The sequence below is a fragment of the Pseudorasbora parva genome, chromosome 7 (assembly GCF_024679245.1).
Source record: "Pseudorasbora parva isolate DD20220531a chromosome 7, ASM2467924v1, whole genome shotgun sequence".
NCBI lineage: Eukaryota > Metazoa > Chordata > Actinopteri > Cypriniformes > Gobionidae > Pseudorasbora > Pseudorasbora parva.
This window is the reverse complement of record NC_090178.1, coordinates 21,065,655-21,088,002: the sequence shown is the minus strand read 5'-3', so window position 1 is coordinate 21,088,002 and position 22,348 is coordinate 21,065,655. Positions and strand designations below refer to the sequence as shown.

General features: G+C 37.5%; 1 protein-coding gene across 2 annotated transcripts in view; it reads left to right on the top strand.

Moving 5' to 3' along the window:
* Positions 1 to 22,348, top strand: part of npr1b (natriuretic peptide receptor 1b) — a 67,069-nt gene that overhangs the window by 24,689 nt on the left and 20,032 nt on the right. For both annotated transcript variants that reach the window (XM_067448544.1, XM_067448545.1), the window contains 2 exons: positions 5,656 to 5,769; positions 8,949 to 9,084. In XM_067448544.1, the coding sequence (XP_067304645.1) occupies positions 5,656 to 5,769; positions 8,949 to 9,084 (250 nt within the window). The remainder of the gene's footprint in view (positions 1 to 5,655; positions 5,770 to 8,948; positions 9,085 to 22,348) is intronic.

Below are 22,348 nucleotides of genomic sequence, written 5' to 3'. Positions count from 1 at the left end.
CGTGTATATGATATTCTTCTTTCAGACGAATACAATCTGAGTTATATAAAAGGGGTGATGAATTGAGAAATCAACTTTCCCTTGAGCTTTTGATATATAAAAGGTCATGGTAATATAAGAATATCCTCTAAGTTTCAGAGCTGAAAACTTCCTTGTTAGTCAAAGAAAAGCTTTTATAGACATCAGGCTCAACAAACGGTCCTGTGCTTCATACGTGCGTCACTGCGCGACGAAACACCTCTACAGAACGTGTAATTTAGTAGCCCCGCCCACCGACTCATGGAGCTGTTCAGTCGATCACGAGCCAGCAGCAATAAATATGTGGAAGAAGATAGCAAGCAAGATATTGTGGAAGAACACAGTCGCTGCATAAGCTTCCTTCGGATCATAATATTAGGAATGTGTGATACTTCATTTATTTTTAATGAAGTTCCAGCTCACGTGGGGAAGACAGTGGTGTTCACTTCTTTTCACTGCGGAATCACTTGTAAACAAATCTCCGGTCGAGGCTGGATGTAAGTAAAACGTGTTTTTATATGTAATACTATTGCATTGTTATAGATCGTTTTGCTTATGTGTATGTGTCTAACAGAGCATACATGTAGCACGCTGGACTCAGACACGTATGGGCTCGTAAAGCCCGGCAGACCGATGAATCTCATTATATTCTGCTATTCTTTCTCTTGAGTTGACGTTTGAAGGGCAGCGCATGTGCCGAACGTGTGTATGTGCGCGGTTCGCGCTTATATCGTCCGATCTTGTGGGCTATGTGTTATATAAAAATAATAGTCCAATCAATCGCGGGTGGATGAGAAATAAATCATTGTGTTTGTTTGATAAAGACAATCATTCTGGTTGCCGCTTACCCCTCAATCTCTCCCCTCTCATGTGAATTGACAGGGGAGCTAAAGCTCATTAAATATGCAAATCTTATCCAATCCTAGCCGTGGGCGTTTACTTCCAAGTCTCCAGTGCGGCATACCCAGCAAAACGAGCCTCAAAACCAGTGTAGAAAATAGCCTATTACTTATTAGTTATGATGTTTTTGAATGTAAAAACCACACGAACATCATTAAGTTGACCTCAGACAACAGTATACAAAAATCCAAAAAGCCAGTTCATGACACCTTTAAAAAATATCCTGTCTCTTCCAAGCTTTATAATGGCAGTGAATGGGAGTCCAGAATTTGAAGCCCAAAAAACTTCCTCCATACATTATAATAGTAATCAGGGGCATAGCTAGCAATTTTGGGCCCTATAAAAGAATATGAGCTTGGGTCCCCTATCGTACCAAACATACAGGCCAACCTATAGTAATCTAAAATCGCTGTCAGCCATTTAATTATACACAAACAAAATTTGAGAACGGTATGATTTTTAAAAATCTTTTTAAAGAATTCTCTTCTGCTCACCTATGCTGCATTTATGTTATTTAATTACAAAAAAAGCTGTAATATTGTGAAATATTATTCAAATGTAAAATAATTTCTCTATGTGAATATATAGTAAAGTGTAATTTATTCCTGTGATCAAAGCTAAATGTATCATCATTACTCCATGCAGTCTTATCCTTAACTGTCACATCCTTAACTAATCATTCTCATATGATGATTCACTGAAGCATTAATGATTATTATCAATGTTAAAAGCAGTTGTGTAAAACATTTTTTAGGATTATTTGATGAATAGAAAGTTTTTTTTAATTCTTTTTGAGAAAGAACTTAAATTAATACACAATTTATTCAGCAAGGATGGATTAAATTGATCAAGTGACAGTATGTACAGTCTTTGCAAACTGATTGTTTCTGTCCTTGTTTAAAGGGGGGGTGAAATGCTGTTTCATGCATACTGATCTTTTTACACTGTTAAAGACTTGGAATCCCATACTAAACATAGACAAAGTTTCAAAAGTTAAGGTGGACGTTTGATGGGAGTATTTCTTTGTCAAAAATACTACTTCCGGTTAGTCATAAGTTTCGGCAAGTTTTTTGAGATCATGCGTCCCCATTGACGTTAGTGGGGGCGGAATTTCCTTGTATGGGCCTTACGGACAATTCTACCGGAAGCGCGTGAGAGAGAGCGAGGGAGAGAGCGAAAGCAACAGCCTACGCCCATCAAAGCGGGGCTTGTAGGATGCTGGACAGGTGACAATTACACATAGCACATAACAATGTCACCAAAAAAGTGGGTTTTTGGTTGCCAGACCAAGACAGTCCTGCACAGATTCGCCAAAAACCCCGCGTTAAGGCAACAGTGGATGTAATTTGCTTTTCCGGATCAGCAACTGAGTTGCGCGAATGTTTATATCTGTTCGCTGCATTTCGGTGCCGACTGTTTCATAAACAAGGCCCAGCTGGACGCCGAATTTTCCCAATCGCCTAATGCTGAAGGATGGAGCAGTCCCAACGTTAGAAGGGTGAGTGAGACTGCTTTTAGTCCGCTTACTGTCTACACAAACCACGCGTAAACACACAAACACACGTGCACAACTGCACTTCCCACATGTACACCTTCAAAGACAAAAATACGACGATATAATTCAAGTATAAATATGTAAATAACACAAGCCGCTAAGCATATTATATAGTTAGTGTATAACTTGTAACTTACCACATACAGACGTCCTGCTCTAGTCGTTTTTGCTGCTGCTCCTGTTCAACTGCAGCCTCTGGGTCTGATTCCGGATCATAGATGTATGGCTGTATCTGATTAAAAGCTATATTTTTATTTTGAATAAAGTTTTTTTCCGCTGTTAGGGATGACGCTCGACTCAACACACAGCGCGCTGCTGCACACGTCATTATTTAGCTCCGCTCACACGACACGCCCCCACCCGCTCGGCTTTTTTCGGAAAGACTCGGAACAGCGCATCTTTCTTATATAATTATTAAAAAAATAAAAACTTTTCGGAGATATGCAGGATGCAATGCTACTCTATAGGTACTCAAGATTGACATGACACTGACTGAAACTGAGTGTTTCACCCCCCCTTTAACTTCTATCGTAACACCGCTGTTTTAGTTAGTTAACTTCAGCACAGCAGCTGTGAATATAAAGCCTGCAGAACGTTGTGTGTGTTTTTTAAGATTATTTGACGTTAAATGCATTTAATTAGTCAGATTTACAAAAACCAAAATGTCATTCTTTTTATTTTCAGTGGTGAAAAACGTGACCAATAGAATAGACTATCACCGTAGCCTCGGTTTTGATGACCGGAATTATAGTTCGTTGTCGAATGCAAAGACATCTCTAATTTGACAGTTTACTATCTGATCTTCGTGATTGTATAGGCTATGCAGAACAGGACAGAAGCATGCAGTAAATGGGGGGAGAGATTTTTTTTGCCAGAAATGCAGAAATAACACATCATTTGGTTTTATTTGTTACTCTAGATTATACATTTACAATTTATATTTCATTAGTCCAAAAGTTCTTGGGCCCTTAGAATCGTCCTAACTTCTCCCCCCTTAGCTACGTCCCTGATCGTAATCCACACAGTTCCGGGGGCTTAATAAAGGCCTTCTGAAGCAAAGCGATTTAAGTTTCTCTAAAAATTCAGTTCTGTATTTGCCACCAAAAATATAACTAATATTACAAAATATGAGAAAATAATAATTATGATCATGATGAAGGAAGAGAAAAGTGACTGTTATGAAGCTTTATAAAGATTTTTTGTCAGAATTGTTGTCTCATCTTTCTTGAACCTTAAAAAGAGCCTTGCTTTTAGTCTGTATGGTAACAGAATAACAATGCACTTTATTTAAACCTACTATAACACAAAACAATCACTGCTATGCCTCAGGGGCCTCGAGATCTGAGCCATATTCTCGCTCTGCAGGTCACTCTAGCTTTAGTTGGTGTCACAGAACCACAGTCGCCATCTCCTACTGTGATAACAGCCGCTTGTTTTGAGAGTGAAAGAGTTTCTGTGCAGAGTGTGAGAAATGTCTGAACTCCAACACTCAGTACCCATTGATGAACCCTCACAGCAGATTCAAGACATGCTGATGCTCATTGGAGCTTTGCTTTGGTAGATTATGATTGCATAAAACATATAAACAGACAACTTGTAAGTTCAATAATCATGATCATTGTTTATTTTCCTACATAGCCAAATTATAACTATATTTATGTGTGCAACTAAGAGAAATACTTCAGTCAGTCTTGTTAACATTAGTTAATGCTAAGATTAATAGATGCTGTAAAAATATGGTTTATTCTTAGCTTTGTTTATTCTTAATGTAATTTTAACAAATTAAGCCTTATTGTAAAGTGTTACCAAGATTTTGTTGTTGTTTTATTTTCAGTTATGATACAAAAAAACAACAACATATACATAAGATTAGCTGTTGTGTTTTGTTTTGCAAAACTAGAACTTAATAACATAAAAAGGGGACAAACATGCAACTCACAACTCATTGGTATAATCATTATTATAGGATCGAATGATAAGGATATGTACCAGAATACCATCCATAATAAATGTCATTTCAATTAATTTGCAATGTGATAGGATAATACAAAAGGTATGTTTTTGTCATGCAAATAAAGCTTCTTGACAGACACAGAGAGAGAGAGAAAAATATAGAAAGTTACTTATTGAGAGTTGCAAAGTCACTTATAGTCAACAGAATTTGTTAAAAGGCCCCTCAAAATAAAGTGAAACCAAAAAAAAAAAAAAGTTGTATTATTACAAATATGTTCTATTTCAAATAAATGCTGATCTTTCTATTCATTAAATAATCCTTAATGGTATCCACGAAAATATTAATCAACTGTTCTCAACATTGATCACAATAAGAAATGTTTATTTAGCACCAAATCCACACTGAAGCCTGCAGTAATGATGCTGAAAATTCAGCTTTGCCATCACCGGAATAAATGACTGTATTTACTGTTTTCTCCATCATATAAATGCAGCCAATGATATTAGAGCTTTTTCAAAAACATTAAAACAATTGTACCAAACCCCAAATTTTTGAGCAGTAATGCAATTCAAAGTGCTATATCAGAGTACACATACAATTTGATTATTCTTTGTGAATTTCTCCCCTAAACATTTATGAGGATAGTTGCTTATATAGAGTCAAAAAAAAAAATATTCAGACACCAGATATAATTTTTTACTATTGGGTGCAGGACACTATAGTTCATTTATGGAAGTTAGGATAGCAAAATAAAGTCAAACTGTGACATTATACTCAAAAAATTCTATATACAGTGGACTACCAGTAATATTTATAAAAAAATGGGACCAAAATTATTCAGACACTTTGACCTGACCATGTTTTGTTTAAGTGTTTTTTCTTTAATTCTGCTATCATAATACATTCTGCTAATGTGACACAGACTCAACAAAATGAAGCATTGCTTAGTAATTGGTTGACCTAAATTGCTCTGATCTAATTGGTACTTAAATTGAACAGCTGACTGGTGGATTGTAATCTATTACATACCTTTCTATCAAAGTTATCTAAGAATTTGTTCTGACAGTTTAACTCTGAGCTTGTCTTATTTTATTACCATTTTCTAAACTATAGCGGATAAACTGTCATAATGTGAAATGTTGAAGGTGTCGGAAAATGTATTGGTTTGACTGATTAGATATTTGCCTCTTAGGGTAAATATGTATGTGTGTGTGTGTGTATTTTTCAGAGTGTAAAGATTCTAACCTACCTAGAGCCGCAGAATCATGAGTACAAAGAGTTTGTCACTCGTCTAAAATCGGATGCCAAACAGATGTTCAACTTCACTGTGGAGGATTCTTTGGTAAGAAAGATCGTTTTGAAGTGATTTATCTTTATCTTTTCATTTTTCATCATTTTATTATTATGCCTATTCGCTCTTCCCTTGAAATTACTATTTATTTCGGTATTTTCTTATCTTGTTAGAAGCTCTGTGTGCCTCCATTACAGCCAGCCTCCTCTCATAAAGAGCTAGAAGGGAACTTCTATTTAAAAATGAATAAATTAATTGCAAAGTGCATTATGTGTTTTTACAGGGTTTTCTCTGTAATAGTCATCTATTCACTAAATAATGCACAAAGGAACAAGATGCACTTTTGCTCTTTTTTTCTAAACTGAAAAGGTTGAATATAATGTGTGTGTGTGTGTGTGTGTGTGTGTGTGTGTGTGTGTGTGTGTGTGTGTGTGTGTGTGTGTGTGTGTGTGTGTGTGTGTGTGTGTGTGTGTGTGTGTGTGTGTGTGTGTGTGTGTGTGTGTGTGTGTGTGTGTGTATGGGGCCCTGAATATGAAATTAACGTGATATACACCTGCAAATTTCAGGTCAAACGATTTAAGCTGCACTGTATTCAGCAGGAGACTAAAGTTAATGTATTTTAATGCAAGAAAACAAATAATTTGTCTAGTTATGGAGTTCATGTGTATAATGTGTGTGCTGCTTATTAAAGAGTAGGCTGCATATAATAGGCATGTAGACAGGTAATTTAGTTAAATTTAGCATTTTTTGTTTGACTTTACGTGCATCTCAAAACAACATGCATAATTACACATTCACAAAGCTGCAGGAGAGATGGTGTATTTGCTCCTGAGAGGAACTCTGTACATTTATGATTGTTCTCTTTTAATCGAACAAGCGATATGAGCATGTGTCTTAATTTGGGGATTTTCCCCTCAGCGTGGATTTCTAATTGAGAGGTCTGCTCTGGAGAACATCAGGTTTTGATTTTGGGGTCCCAGTTCACATACAGAAAGTGATGGGGCTTGAGTGGGATGAAATATGAAAAGAAAAAACTTGATATAGTGACCAAATCAGTTCTGTTCATTTACATGTAAATGAATCTCTTCAGGGGTAAAATGGTCTGAATGGATCAGGAAAAAAGATTAAGAGATGAAACGCTTTACCCTGTGCCTCATGTAGTCGTACTTTCATTTTTCATTTCTGACAAATGTTTTGTAAAGGATTCAGATCGGGTATATTCAGTAAACCAACAGCATAATAACATGGTCGAGTTACGATGTGTCAGAAAAATCAATCTAAAATGTCCATCAGTGCTAGCACCATTCACTCTGGATGCTGAACACTGATTTCTAATGCACATAGGAAATTAGTTTTTATGTAAAAAAAAAAAAAAAAAAAAAAAAAAAAAAAAAGAAGGAAGGGGGTGGGGGTGGGGGGGCAATATGCAGTAATGCTATTGATTTGACTGTACTTTACTGACACTATTTAATGAGAACTGAACTGAGCTGGGTGATGACATCACTTTTCTCCAGGGCAGCTTTATAGCTGAATTGAACTATTTTAATATTTGATGATCTTTTCAGTTATTGAACAGAACTGAATCAACACGGAACTGACCTCAACTAAACAATTACACTATTTTCTCTTAAGAGCTGCTTTACAGCATAACTGTTTGCATCATTGAATCGTTATTTTCCTGTTTATCCCTAAAGCTACTTTAAAAATCTGTGTTGTATATGCAGGTGAATTCCATTCAAAAAGTGAAACTTGTATATTATATTCATTCATTAAACACAGATTGATATATTTCAAATGTTTATTTCTTATAATTTTGATGATTGTAACTGACAACTAAGGAAAATCCCAAATTCAGTATCTCAGAAATTTAGAATATTGTGAAAAGGTTCAATATTAAAGATATACCTGGTGCCACACTCTAATCAGCTAATTAACTCAAAACACCTGCAAAGGCCTTTAAATGGTCTCTCAGTCTAGTCCTGTAGGCTACACAATCATGGGAAGACTGCTGACTTGACAGTTGTCCAAAAGACAACCATTAACACCTTGCACAAGGAGGGCAAGACACAAAAGGTCATTGCAAAAGAGGCTGGCTGTTCACAGAGCTCTGTGTCCAAGCACATTAATATAGAGGTGAAGGGCAGGAAAAGATATAGTAGAAGAAAAGTGTACAAGCAATAGGGATAACCGCACCTGGAAAGGATTGTGAAACAAAACCCATTCAAAATGTGGGGGAGATTCACAAAGAGTGCACTGCAGCTGGAGTCAGTGCTTCAAGAACCACTACGCACACACGTATGCAAGACATGGGTTTCAGCTGTCGCATTCTTTGTGTCAAGCCACTCTTGAACAACAGACAGCGTCAGAAGCATCTTGCCTGGGCTAAAGACAAAAAGGACTGGACTCCTGCTGAGTGGTCCAAAGTTATGTTCTATGATGAAAGTCAAATTTGCATTTTCCTTGCACTTCATGCTTCTCGCTGCTGACCGACTTTATGGAGATGCAGATTTCATTTTCCAACAGGACTTGGCACCTTCACACAGTGCCAAAGCAACCAGCACCTGTTTAAGGACCATGTTAAGGACCACCTGTTCTTAATTGGTCAGTAAACTTGCCTGATCATATAGATAATCTATGGGGTATTGTAAATTGGACAATGCGATATGCCAGACCCAACAATGCAGAAGAGCTGAAGAGCAACCTGGGCTCTCATAACACCTGAGCAATGCCACAGACTGATCGACTCCATGGCACGCCGCATTGCTGCAGTAATTCAGGCAAAAGGAGCCCCAACTAAGTATTGAGTGCTGTACATGCTCATACTGTTCATGTTCATACTTTTCAGTTGGCCAAGATTTATAATATTAATAAAATATTAATAATATTCTATTTTTCTGAGATACTAAATTTGGGATTTTCCTTAGTTGTCAGTTATAATCATCAAAATTAAAATAAACATATTGAAATATCAGTGTAATGAATGAATATAATATACAAGTTTCACTTTTTGAATGTAATTAGTGAAATAAATTGATGATATTCTAGTTATATGACCAGCTCCTGTATAAATCTGTAAGTGCTATATAAATAAAGGGGAGGACTTGTAAATTGTAAATAAAGGTACATATACTGGTAAATAGGTTTACAATCTTTGAGGAGCCTCATAGTGGTGATTATGAATTTTTCAATCATATGTGTATTCACTTTATTTGGGTGTTTGATTCTTTCAGATGAACATCATCTCAGGTGGCTTCTATGATGGTCTGATGTTGTACTGTAACGCTCTAAATGAGAGTCTTTCAGAGGGACATGATCGACCTTCAGGAGAGTCTGTCACAAAGAGAATGTGGAACCGGACATATTATGGTGAGCACATAATCCAGTTATAAGCTAATGATTTGCCTGAAACAAATGATAAAACTTTGATATAATTTAAAGTAAATTAAATTGTATAAATAATTATTAATCTTAATTTTAAAATATAGCATATTGATAGTAAAAAGTTACATTTTAAGGTTTTGTTCACTTTTGACCCCGAAGAAGACTAGTGTGACCCATAAACAGAGAGAACCAGGGTTAAGAAGCTTTCATAAGCAATTCATGTTCACCAAAAACTAAATCATATGTCTGGCCTTTTCTTTCTTCTGTAGAGGTGCACAAATGTCTTTTTGTCTGTCAATTGGGATTTTTGAGAAAAGAGTTATGTTAATGTTTCTTTTGAAAAAGAAAAAGTTCAGTGTAACATGAACATTCTTTTTGTTCTTCTCGTGGTGGTTTAGATTGTGTTATTTGGGTTGAATTAAGGTTGAAAACATTTTATTTTTTTCATCTGTCAGCTCAATTACCTAAATCATTGTTCCATCACTAGCTCATAAGGTCAAAGTGATTTAAGTGCTTCTGTGAGTTTGCTACATTTCCATTTTCTGCTGTTAGCAAAATGTTTTTTCATGTGCATATTTTTCCTCTCCTTGAACCCTTCATTCATAAGACCAAGTTTTATTTTGCTCTCACTGATTTTTCACATTTTATGCATATTTTTTTGACCACATCTTTTTGTATTTTATTATAAGGAAGTATTATGTCTTTGTTGTTCAGTTTGTATGGACATTAAATGCAATTTTTCATGATTTGCTTTTCCAGTATGGTTTACGTATGGGAAAAAATGGTGCCCATTGGTATAAAAATGGTATGGCACTTTAAAAAGCCTTGCTCAGCTTAATTCATCATTAAGAAAGAGAAACAGGCTTCTGTCTGTGCCAGGTCCAGTTTGGGTTCTATCAATTAAACAGAATATGTATGAATCTGCCCTGCAGCAAAAAGTCTGGCATTACAGACCCTCTACAAACAGAAGCTCCCTGCAGAGACGGAGTTAATGAAGCACTTTTCTAAATTATGATGTGACTTCCAGGGGCGTAGCACCAAATTTTGGGCCCTGGGTACAAACCATCTTGCTGGGCCCCCGTACCATGTATGTGTATGTATAGAAAATGGACTTTCCTGCCTTGGGCCCTGGTTACTCAGTACCCTTTATCCCCCCAGTCCGACGCCCCTGGTGACTTCTATCAATTCTAAGGTACAGGAAAAGTAAAGCAGCCACACATGTGCAGACACCCACACAGACAAGCACAGCAGATGACGTTCAGCTGCCTATTTAAAAATACATATTAATGAATCACAAACTTAAAATGAAAATTATGGTTTATGCAAGACCTCCATATGATATCCTACAGGAAGGTTTCTTTCTAGAGCAGAAATACTGGATGCATATCATCAGTGTTGTGTTGTTTGCATAGATTTATTGTGTATACAGAATGTTACCTTTTTAATGTTATTGTAGATATACAGTACTTATGTTAGTGTTTATAGTGTGGTTAATTATAAAGAAAAATATGCAATTATTTAACTATCTAATATATCTATCTAAATGATGACAATAGTTGGGCCACACAGTACCATGTACATGAGGGAGTGTGCACACGGGACTTATGTTACTATTATCTATTTACATAAGGACCATTTACTTATGTACCCGGACCAAACGTCGAGAATAGCTAATAGCTAAAATGATGCACTCGCTTGCTCTGCAGACTGACCTGTTTTAATACTTGAGGATTTTAATTAATGTGACTTATCTGAATATCTGCAGCAATATAATTTAGACCGGTCTATTGATTGCTGTTAGGAATATGTGCAATGCTTATAAAGTGGTATGCAGGGCTCCCCTAGGGTAATCTGACCACAATGTAATTCATCTCCTGCTCAAATATTAGGCTGTAGTGAACAGAGTGAAACCAGTCACCAAGAAAATACAGGTGTGGTCTTACAGGTGTAAATAGCAACTCAGGGACTGCTTCGAGGAGACTAGCTGGGACATATTCTTTCAATCTTTCAAAACGCTGATCCGACACTATTATGTATATCACATGTTGTGAAGATATACTGTCTGAAACTTAAACTGTGAAAATGTTCCAAAATATCAAGCCCTTCAAAACAACTGAGAAGCTGTCTCAATGAATGGACGGTTGCTTTCTGTACCGGTAATCTGGAGTTAACTGTGAGAAAAGGTCATGATCCTGTGCTGAATACAGTTTCAGAACATATTATGCATCCTAAAGGATGTGCTAGGGTTTTTATTCGTAGATTTTAGCTCCGGTTTTAATTCAATGGAGATACATATTCTCCTGAAAAGGCTGATTGATCTCAATACAGGGTTAGTTTTCTCGATCAGGAACGTTCTTTCCTGTCATCCACAGAGGGGATAGGTCATGTCTGGCTGTTATCTCCTATGTACTTTTTTTTTCTTTTTACTAATAAGTTTATGATCAATTAGCAACAATTAAGATTATTTAAATATTCTGATAACATGGCCTTTGTTGGCCTGAACATAACATACGGCATGTTTTTTTAAAATACAAACCATTATATAATTATATTTCAGCATAAGCATACATGTCTATAGAGAGGTACTGGACATAATCTAGCTAACATTTATCATTTATTTACAGCTGAAATTTTCCATAATGTACTTTAAATAACACAAAAACATAATGAGAAAGATTAAAGGACGTTGTCATGTCACATTAAATAGTCATCATTGCGTAGTTAGCCAGGGTCCTTTCCAGTGCCTGAATTTGCATGCACGATATATTGATTCACGACCTAAGCAAGGGGCGTTTCATGTACGTTTCATTCCATGCATCTGTTGTATCTCTGTCCCTTTTTTCCTGTAAAAAATGTCTTCATGTCTTAACTTGAATGGAACTAGACACCCTTGCTTCATTTAGTATATACACGGACTCATGAATATGCAAATTATCCCCACCTCCACTGACTCAAACAGAGACCCACTCTGTCAATTTTTACAGTAGTTAATATGATTAGCCTTTTGCTTGACTTTGTTATTAAACAGCTAATAAATAATGTGTTAATGTTACACAAACCATGTTCTCAGTCTGACTTCTAAAATCAGTACATGAATATAATAGAACGTCAGTGGAGAAAGGTATATAGTTCATACATAATACCATGTACGCAATTCACCTGCTATTTCTAAAAGTATCTGGCTTTTCATATCAACAGAAAAATATACCGGGATAACCTGGCTTCTCTTGAGACTCCTCTGCTTCGAAGAAAAGTAATATGCTAAAGCCTGCCTGCATATTGCTGTGTTTGGATACAAGGTTGTCTGTGACGTCAGAAACAATAGTGATTTCAAACCACTTTTTGGCTCTTTGGTCCACTGCAGTTTTGGGTCAGTACTCAGCAATAGTGTTGAACACCACATAGGCATGCAAGTGACATTTAAAAACTTGATTTTCACCACAGCTATAGGGGTCATTAGTTTTGGTCATATAGTGTTTGTTGTACCTTGATGTATCAGATCCTTCATAGAGCACCTTCAACATATAACATCTGTCAACATTATAGTGCTTTTTTTAAAAGTTTCACAGAATAAAAAAACAGTTTACAATAACATTTTAGAAGCATTTAAGAGATTTAACCTATTTTCACCCATCCATTCACTCATCCTTCTTCCACCACTTTCCGTTTTATTTGATCCCAGTCTACAGTATTTGACTTCCCTTACATTATTCTGCGATCAGCAGGTGTCCTGTTGCCATGGGATCTGCTTCACAAAGGTGGTTACATTTGGTTGGTTTGCCCACCCACACACAGCCAGGTGTGTTTCTTGAGACGTTTGACCTAAGCTGGTCTGAATGTGATAGACCACCACATGCATGGCTATTCCTGTAGATGTCCTTTCCGAATACATTTGGTTTAAAACAGTTTGGAGAATATGTCCACTCTCAAGGGAGTTATCCTCTCTTAGCACTAAGCACTGTTTCTTAACTCTCAGAAACGCCTTGATTGTAGGCTTGCTTTTTATTCCGGGCAGGGATGGGCAGTATTTCAAATACATGTATTTAAAATACGTATTTGAAATACAAAATACTATTTTGTATTTTGTATTTTAAAGCCTTTGGAAAAAATCGAATGTAATTTGTATTTAAATACATTTAAGATGAGTATTTTTGTATTTTCAAAATACTCAAAATACTTTGAGCCAGGCAACCTCTTTATCAGGAGCTGTTTTCATGCATCTACTAGTTCAGACCAGACACGCCCCTCCCCCCAACATTCATTCAGGTGAGCCGCAGCTGTACAGCCCTAGCCTGACAAGCCAGACCCACATCAAGATATTTGGTCTGGAAACTCACCATAGACAGCTCAATACGAGGGGCGGATAAATGGTTGTCTTTCAAACTCCCTCTGCACGCGATAGGATAGCGCTACAACCATCAAGAGCAACGTGAAGCGGAGCTCATTGATAGATTAAACATTCGCCGTATCCGGTCGGCTAAACTCCGAACACATCTTCCCTTTTTAAGAATGACTTCAGTGCCGTTCTTTGTTTTTTTCTCAGAGAAAAGCTTAACTCATGTATTCCAGAGTCGCGGCCAAAGCTGATTCGAAAGACCGCCGTTCGCCAGCGTCTGTGTTTACTAGAAGCACGCAAACGCAACTCTGCCGTCATTATGTTAAGCCCCGCCCAACGACTCTATACACGATGTGATTGGCCCGACCAGAGTTTGGTTTTTACAGCTCAGAAGTGTATTGAGAGTTGCTAGACGGCACTCGTGGCAGATTAGATTTGCTGCCGCTAGGGTGCGTCTAGATTTCTAGGCTAGTACAACCCAGCCTTGGATCGGCAACTTTACAAAATTGTTGGAATAAGGTGAGGATGTCATGGTCAATTCTACTTGTTGATTAAAGTAGCTTGTCAAATGTGTTTGAAGTTTTAACGTTACTGCATGTTAGCGATGAGTGATATCATATGACAATACATATTGTAGATTCGTAGCAATAATATAAAATGTGAATCGATGGAACTTTTTCTAAATCATTTACATAGATAGGCCTATTGGGGTAAGCACATATATATGTGCAGCTTTTAGTGGGCAGGAATAATTGGAATGTTGGAGTGGAAAAAGAAGTGAGGGCGAATGAGTTATTGACGTAATTTGTGTTATTATAACTGCTGCTAAAGGTTTAGAAACGAAAGTTTCTAAGCAGTTGCACACATCTAAATGCTTTTTGGCATTCAGAATAGGGCCAGATAGATTACAGCCTAATATGGATACCTTCACTGAATTGCCAATTTCACATGTATTTGGTGTATTTTCAAAATACAAAATACTGTATTTGTATTTAAATACATTTTTCCACACAGTATTTTGTATTTGTATTTAAATACATTTTTCCTCACAGTATTTTGTATTTGTATTTTAAATACATTTCCATGTATTTATGCCCATCTCTGATTCCGGGAACGTGCACTTCACAATACTCCTCATTTAAATAATTCCTGCACAAGGCATACAAAAAAAGGGGCCGAGGCCTGGTTGAGTTGCGTTAGTAGTGTGTTGAAACTCACGGCTATGGTAAGGGACATGACATTTCCGAAACACGCTTGAAGCGGTTGACCAATCACAACACGCTGGTCCACTTGACCAATGGAGCAAATTGTGTTTTCTGGAAGGAGAGGCTTTATAGAGACTAATTAAATGGAGTGTTACTGAAATACTGGGAATAGAGGTGCTGCAACAATGTCAAATAAAAATAAAACGTTTTGTTTGACCATGAAGCATGGTAGACCCCCAAAACAAGGTCCCCTTTAAGGTAGTAGGTCCCCTTTCAAATAGGCTTTATCTTAAACTTCATACATTGATTCAAAACTAAAGATAAAGTTCTCCTTCATGCTGTAATTGCAAAACATGACTCAGAAAAGCTATCAGAATGACTTATTTGGATGCTGATTGCAATTAGATCTCTGTAAAAATTAAGATGCTCATTCAGAAATCTTTAACCCCAAAATTTAAATGACTAAGCTGGATCCAGCTAATACAGGATGAAGAATGAACTACAAACTTGAGCATGCAATGATTTTACAGCAGTAGAAAGTCACTGAATAGACAGGAAGCACAGAATGTTCTATATGCTTGTTCTGCTTTTTATGTGACATTTGAAAGGGAAAGTAGACTCTCTTTAGTTCTAAAAGCTTCATCTTTATTGTAAACGTAATTAAATCCTTTTCAGACCTATTGATTGAGTGCATGTTCTCTTACATTGTGTCTTTTATAGCTGGCTTGGAAAGGGACAAGCTTAATGGGTCAAATTGGTGCAATCTGCCCATTGCCCCTCATTGCATGCACCTTTATTAGTTTCTTGGAACTAATTCTCTTTAAGTGTTTTTCTATTTGTAATTATTATTTTTAATCTGTGATATATTGTGTGTAAATTATCCTTGTATGGTAAAGTACCATCATTTTAATTTTGTGATAAGATAAATTATTTGATGTAAAATACTTCCCTGTGACACAATTTTTATACTATATCTAAAATTATTATTTTTTAATTATTTTGCAAGTAGGTTTGTAATTCTTGTACATAGTTTTTTATGACCTAATATGAATAGAGAGAATAATTTGCTAGGCAAAAGGTTGACAATGACACCTAATATAAATAAATAAATAAATATATAAAATTCTCACAATCAGACATTCTCACAGTTTAGACAAAACCTTATCTATATTATCCAGGTAGATAACTAATTTTGCAAGGCATAAAACACAGATATTGTCTACCATTTACATTGTCATGCTGGCATACCACATTAAAGAGACCTTTAACCCAAAAAGGAAAATTATCCCCTCAATATATAATCACCCTCAAGCCTTCCTAGGCGTTTATGACATTCTTCTTTTAGACGAATACAATCGGAGTTATAATAAAAAATGTCCTTGCTAATCCAAGCATTATAATGGCAGGCCAAAATTTGAAGCCCAAAGTGCATCCGTACTTTATAAAAGTAATCCATACAGCTCCAGGAAATATCTAGCTTCTGCCAAACTGTTTCCTGTATTCATCTAAACCATGGTGTAATTTTTGGGTGAACTATCCATTTAAGTAATTTCCTGTACTTCCTAATGATTGTCATTACACTTCAATTCAGATGACTCCGACTAACATTATACATCTACTGATTACACTCTTATGTTGATTATTTGGTGCACACAAACACATACTCTCTCTATCTCACCATGTTCTTCCCAGTGTTTCTAATGTCAAATTTATCAGCAGAAATAGTCTGTATTTCCTCTGAGAGCACGTTGGCAAGAGTTGCAGTGTTCAGGGATATTTCTCTTTGTCCTCCGAAGGGAAATGTGGTAAAAATTTGTCACAATATGATTGCACATGCAGTCACTGCTCATTGTCATTGTGTGCATTCATTCCTTTTATATCTCATGTAGGCCTATTAAAGCTATCCTTATCAACTGACGTGAGGACATCTCTCTCTCTCGCTCTACCACTCTCCCTCTCTCCAATGGCTTTGACATTTCCAGTCTGATAACGCTTAAGCTTTTCATATCAGTCTAAATGTCACTGTGTGTTTTCTCTGAGCTGGACTTGACGTCTATCTGTAGCCCATTTAAAGAGGTGAGTGGCCTCCACAGGAAATTACAGCCCACACCTGACCCTCATCCGAAGATGGGACCACTGGGCACTACCGGAAGCTTTTCAAGAGACTCAATTGCATTTGATTGAACGCTCACATACACACGCTGTGTAAGGATTGATTTACTATGTGTGATGATAATCAAAATGGTTACTCATAACGTGGTTGATACTCAATGTTAATGTGTTTGCAGAATTGTAGCTCTCTTAAAGGTGCAGTAAGCGATTTTAGAGAAATGCTGAAAGTGGATCTGACAGAACATCACAACACACTTGTAGCCGATCAGCAGTGTACACTCGTGATGGGGGAAGAGGGAGATTTGATGAAAGAGTGCTTGTATTTGTACTTTGTATTTGTTTTTTTCCGTATTCATTTTATTTTTAGCAAAGTATTATTTTGCTTTTCTTCAATTACCACAGAGTCACCCACTCTTGCATTGTGTGTTTGTGAATTTTGGGGGCGATTTCGCCCTGCAGCTCAGATTGCAAACCATTTTTCTCTTTTGCTTCCATTAACAAATCTCCAGGAACCAATTACAAACGGGCTTATCCACCTGGCATGCTATTGGCGGGTTTACCACAATGTCGATAGTGATGGGCGATGCTCAAAAGCTTCTTTAGTTTAGCAAACAAATCACTTGAGTGGTTGTAAATACCACATTACTTTCATGTTTTTTTGCACAACCTGCAAAAATCGCTCAATGTCATTCCTGCTTCTGCATGTTTTTTAACATGTTTCCTTTCTGGAGTTTTCACTCTGCATACGTAACCCGATCTTTGGCCTGATTGTTTGAAGGACCATTCAATTGCGTAGAGTCATTTGAACTACGCTCATTGATCACGCCTCTCGTAAAATAGAAAATACAGAGCAGACTCCCCAGACCAATGTTCAATCTTAAAAGGTTGAGCTTGTACTGGTGATAGCCAGACAAGTGGGGTGAATTTGATTGGGTTGATTTCAAATATCAGTGTTTCTTAGAAATCGCTTGTTGCACCATTAAAGTTATATCCTTTATATAGTGTTTGCATTTTAAAAATATTTTGAAGAAAGGCTGGACTATCCCGTTAAATTTGGATTTTATGTTTAACTGATATTCTGTAGATCAGTAAAAGGTATGTTTTTTTATTGTAAAAATTTGGAAAAATCATGGTTATAATAAGGGACTTATAATTGAAGTAAAGTTCCAAAAAGTTTAAAAGCTAAAAGCTTGTGTTTTTATTTTATTTTTATTTTTTAAAGCAATTGCATTAACTCTCCTATAAAAGATGTACATCATTAAGGGCAATCATTTTGTAGAGATTGTTATTTTAATGCTGAGGCTACTTGTCACAGAGACCTGTGACAAGTGACATTTATTATGAAAGGACTTTTATTTTGATTTGGACTCTCTACATCACCTCACATACACATACATTCATCTCTGTCTTGCGCAAGAATATACACCAGTTAACACAGAAATGTTTGTATTTCCACCTGTGTGTGTTTGTTGTTGAGGCTTTGTCCACATCCCTGACTTTTTGTTTGTTTGGTTAAATGTTTAGAAGTTTAATGTTTTGTTACTTTGTGTTTGTGTAATACAAAAGAAACGTATAACAAGTGTTCATGTTAAACGTTTTTATTTTGTTAACTAAATCCATTTACAAATACAAACAGATATACTTACGTATTCGTTCATTATTCCATTCCAAACAGTCAAACTGAGTTGCATTTACGTCCGCCATTTTGTATATCCCGTTCCCGCCACTAAAAGGCGCAGTTCAACTGTGTAGTTGAACAGGGGGAGTTTTGCCCACAGGTTAACATTTAATTGAGGGTATTTATATACTTGATATTGTTTATTACATTCTTTTCTTTACCTAAATGTTTATATATTTGTATATTATGAAAGTTTATGTATTTTTATTTTATTTTTGCATTTGCAATGTATTTGTTAATTTTCTATGTTACCTCTTCCTTTATTTTTGGTTTAGTCCTATTAAGTGGCTTAGCCTATTTAAATGCTTCATGCAGCATTGTTCAGGGCTCGTTGAGTGAGTCAGTAAACCTGAATCATGTTACAGTGTATTGGACCAATTTATTGGTTTAGCCTTTCACTGCTAAACATTTTACACAGCCTGTTGTAAATACATTTTTGGATATTTTTTTTTTTTTTTTTTTTTTTACTGTAAATAAGGACTTGTAAATATCACCAGCACTTTATTGGGAACTGCCTCTACGTTGCACCTTGTAAATAAACACCTTTCCGTCACCCAGTTACCAGCCTCCATCCCTTGGTACATCCAGGTCAGTGTTGCAAAGCTGTTAAGGCAGTTTTGGATCCTCACTCTGTTTGAGTGCATTGACCAAGTTAACATTTGGTGTCAGAAGTTTTTGTACCACTGAGGTGACGTGAATGATTACAACCAGTCATGCCTCCCAAAACGAGGAAGCAGCCTGATGAGACCACTGTGCCAGATCTGGAACAGGATGCAATGGAGGAAAGTCCTCAACAAGGAGCGCAGCCAATAACTGTTCCTACGGCGGGAGCTGATGCTGCAATCACGAAGTTGGCTGAAATGTTCAAGTCCTTTATGGAATTTCAAAGAGAACGTGATGATCGTTATGAGAGAGAAGCAGTGAGACGAGAACAACATGTTAAAGTGCTTAATCACGATGTCTCCCAGATGCAACTGGATATGGAGAGTATCCGCCATGGGGCCGGGCCAGATAAGCCAAAGCCTAGAATGATAGACCGGGAGCCTCGTCTCGCAAGACTGGAGGACACGGATGACATTGAGCACTATTTATTAACATTTGAAAGACTGGCAGAGGTGTACCAATGGCCTAAAGAAGACTGGGCTATACGTCTGATACCGCTGCTTACTGGTAAGGCCAGATCTGCATTTGTTGCAATGGATCCTGTGCACACACAAAACTATGATGCTGTGAAGACTGCAATACTTAAGAAGTATGAGATCAATGCAGAGACTTACAGACAGAGATTTCGTAACCTGAATACTCCTTCTGATGAATCACCTCAAGAACTTTACATCCGATTGAAAGACTTGTTTCGCAAGTGGGTTAACTACTCTACCAGTACTAAGGAGGATGTTATGGAGACCCTTGTGCTGGAGCAATACCTACGAGTCTTGTATCCAGAGGTGAGGACATGGGTTAAGGAGCGTGGTCCAGCTACTGCTGAAGAAGCTGCTGGCCTTGTGGAGTCGTATATCACTGCCCATAAAAGAGCAGGCAGTTTCCGCTATGCAGGCATCCTGTCTTCGACCAGAGGTAAGTCTGAAGGGGCTATGGGGTGTTCAAACTCTCAATCTAAAATCCTTAAGGTTTCACATGCTAACTCCAATACTTCAGATACAACTTTGCAGAGTGTAGTTAAGGAGGATGTGGTTTGTTTTCATTGTGGTCAGCCAGGCCATACTAGACCTCTCTGCCCCCTGAAGAAACCCAAAACAGCAAGTCTTTGTTATGTGCCCCATCCAATTCAGTCATTCCCCTTGAAATGCAACGCACAACCTGTTATATCTGTCTTGTTAAATGGTAAACCAGTTTTAGCTCTGGTGGACACTGGTTGTACATATACGCTAGTTCAGAGCAAGTTTGTACCTAGACAAGACTGGAACGATAGTGACACAGTTACTGTTTGCTGTGTGCATGGTCATAACACGCCCTTGCCCACAGCTGAGGTGTATATTGAAGTGTTAAGCCAATCATATCTTATGAAGGTTGGAATTGCTGAGACTCTCCCTTATCCCATTCTGCTAGGCACAGACATGCCAGTGTTGCCTGAGTTAGTGCAGGATACAGCTTGGTGTGGAGTAGTTACACGATCTCAAGCAAAGCAGATATCACAGACAACACTTGACTCAGAACCTCATGATGCTTTGCAAACCTTGCCTTTTAACACTGCTGATATTGAGGCTGAATCAAGGCCAACAATGGATGACAGGTTGCAACAGCGTAGAGAGTGGGTAGAGGAACTGATTGATACTCCAGAATATTCTGTTCAGGATGTTGATGAACCTGAGTTGTCTGAAGCAGATGTAATGATTCCAAATGATCTAGCCAGACTCCAGAGAGAAGACCCAACCCTAGCGGTATGTTTTAATCAGGTTAAACAGAAGAATGTCACTAATGTTGTTTCTGATGACCCTTTCCTGTTAAAACATGAACTTCTGTATAAGCAGACTAAGCAGGGAGATCTTCAGTTGGTATTACCTAAAGCACAGAGAGCAGAGGTGCTAGAATTAGGTCATTCCATCCCTTGGGCAGGTCATTTAGGATTCACTAAGACATGCTTAAGAATCTCTAAAAGATTTTATTGGCCTAGAATGTACACAGACATTAAAGAATATTGCCAGACATGCCCTGAATGCCAGCTCACTACTGGTCGTGTCCCTGCATATGCACCCCTCATTCCTTTACCTGTAGTGGATGTACCCTTTGAAAGAATAGGGGTAGATGTTGTTGGACCAGTTGAAAGGAGTCAGGCAGGAAACCGGTTCATTCTGGTAATTTCAGATTATGCCACAAGATACCCTGAAGCGTACCCTTTAAGAGATGTCACAGCTAAGCAGATAGCTTCTGCTTTGTTAAAACTCTTTTCTCAAGTGGGTATACCAAAAGAAGTTCTAACAGACCAAGGTACCAACTTTATGAGTCACACTCTTTACCAAGTTTACCAACTGTTAGGTATTAAGAGAGTAAGAACAACCCCATATCACCCTCAGACTGATGGTCTTGTTGAACGATTTAACCAAACTCTAAAGACTATGTTAAAGAAGTTTGTTTCAGAATCTGGGAAAGACTGGGACAAATGGCTTCCTTACCTCCTGTTTGCCTACCGAGAGGTTCCTCAGGCTTCAACAGGATTCTCTCCGTTTGAGTTACTGTACGCTCACCAGGTGAGAGGTCCCCTAGATGTCCTGAAAGAGAGCTGGGAAACAACTGGTGTGTCAAAGAAGAAAAACATCCTCACTTATGTGATAAAAATGAGGGAGAAACTTCAACAGGCCAGTGCCCTTGCCAGAGAAAACCTGATACAGTCTCAAGAACAACAGAAACTCTGGTATGATAAAGCAGCAAGGTCACGGAGCTTTGAGCCAGGTGAAGAAGTCTTGTTACTGCTCCCAACATCTGAGAATAAACTGTTGGCGAAATGGCAAGGCCCATACCAGGTACAAAGAAGGATAGGTCCAGTTACATATGAGATCAAAATTCCTTCACGAGCTCAACCTTTGCAAGTGTTTCATGTCAACATGTTAAAGAAATGGCATCCACGGCAAACTCTAGTGCAACCAGAAGAACATGCTGATATTTCCATGTTGGTAAGAGCTGTGCAAGGAGAAGAGGAAGTGGATGAGCAATACTTACCCACATGTCTCAGTGACAAGAAGTTGAATTTGGAACACCTAGCTGAGGAGCAGAGACATCAACTGCTGAATTGTATACCTGATCAGCTCTTTGTGGATACTCCAGGAAGGACAGAACTGGTAAATCATTCCATTGTTCTCAAAGACTCCAAACCTATGCGTCAGCAGATGTATCGTGTCCCAGAGAAACTTCTGCCGGTAATGAAAGAGGAGTTACAAATGATGCAACAACTTGGTATTATTG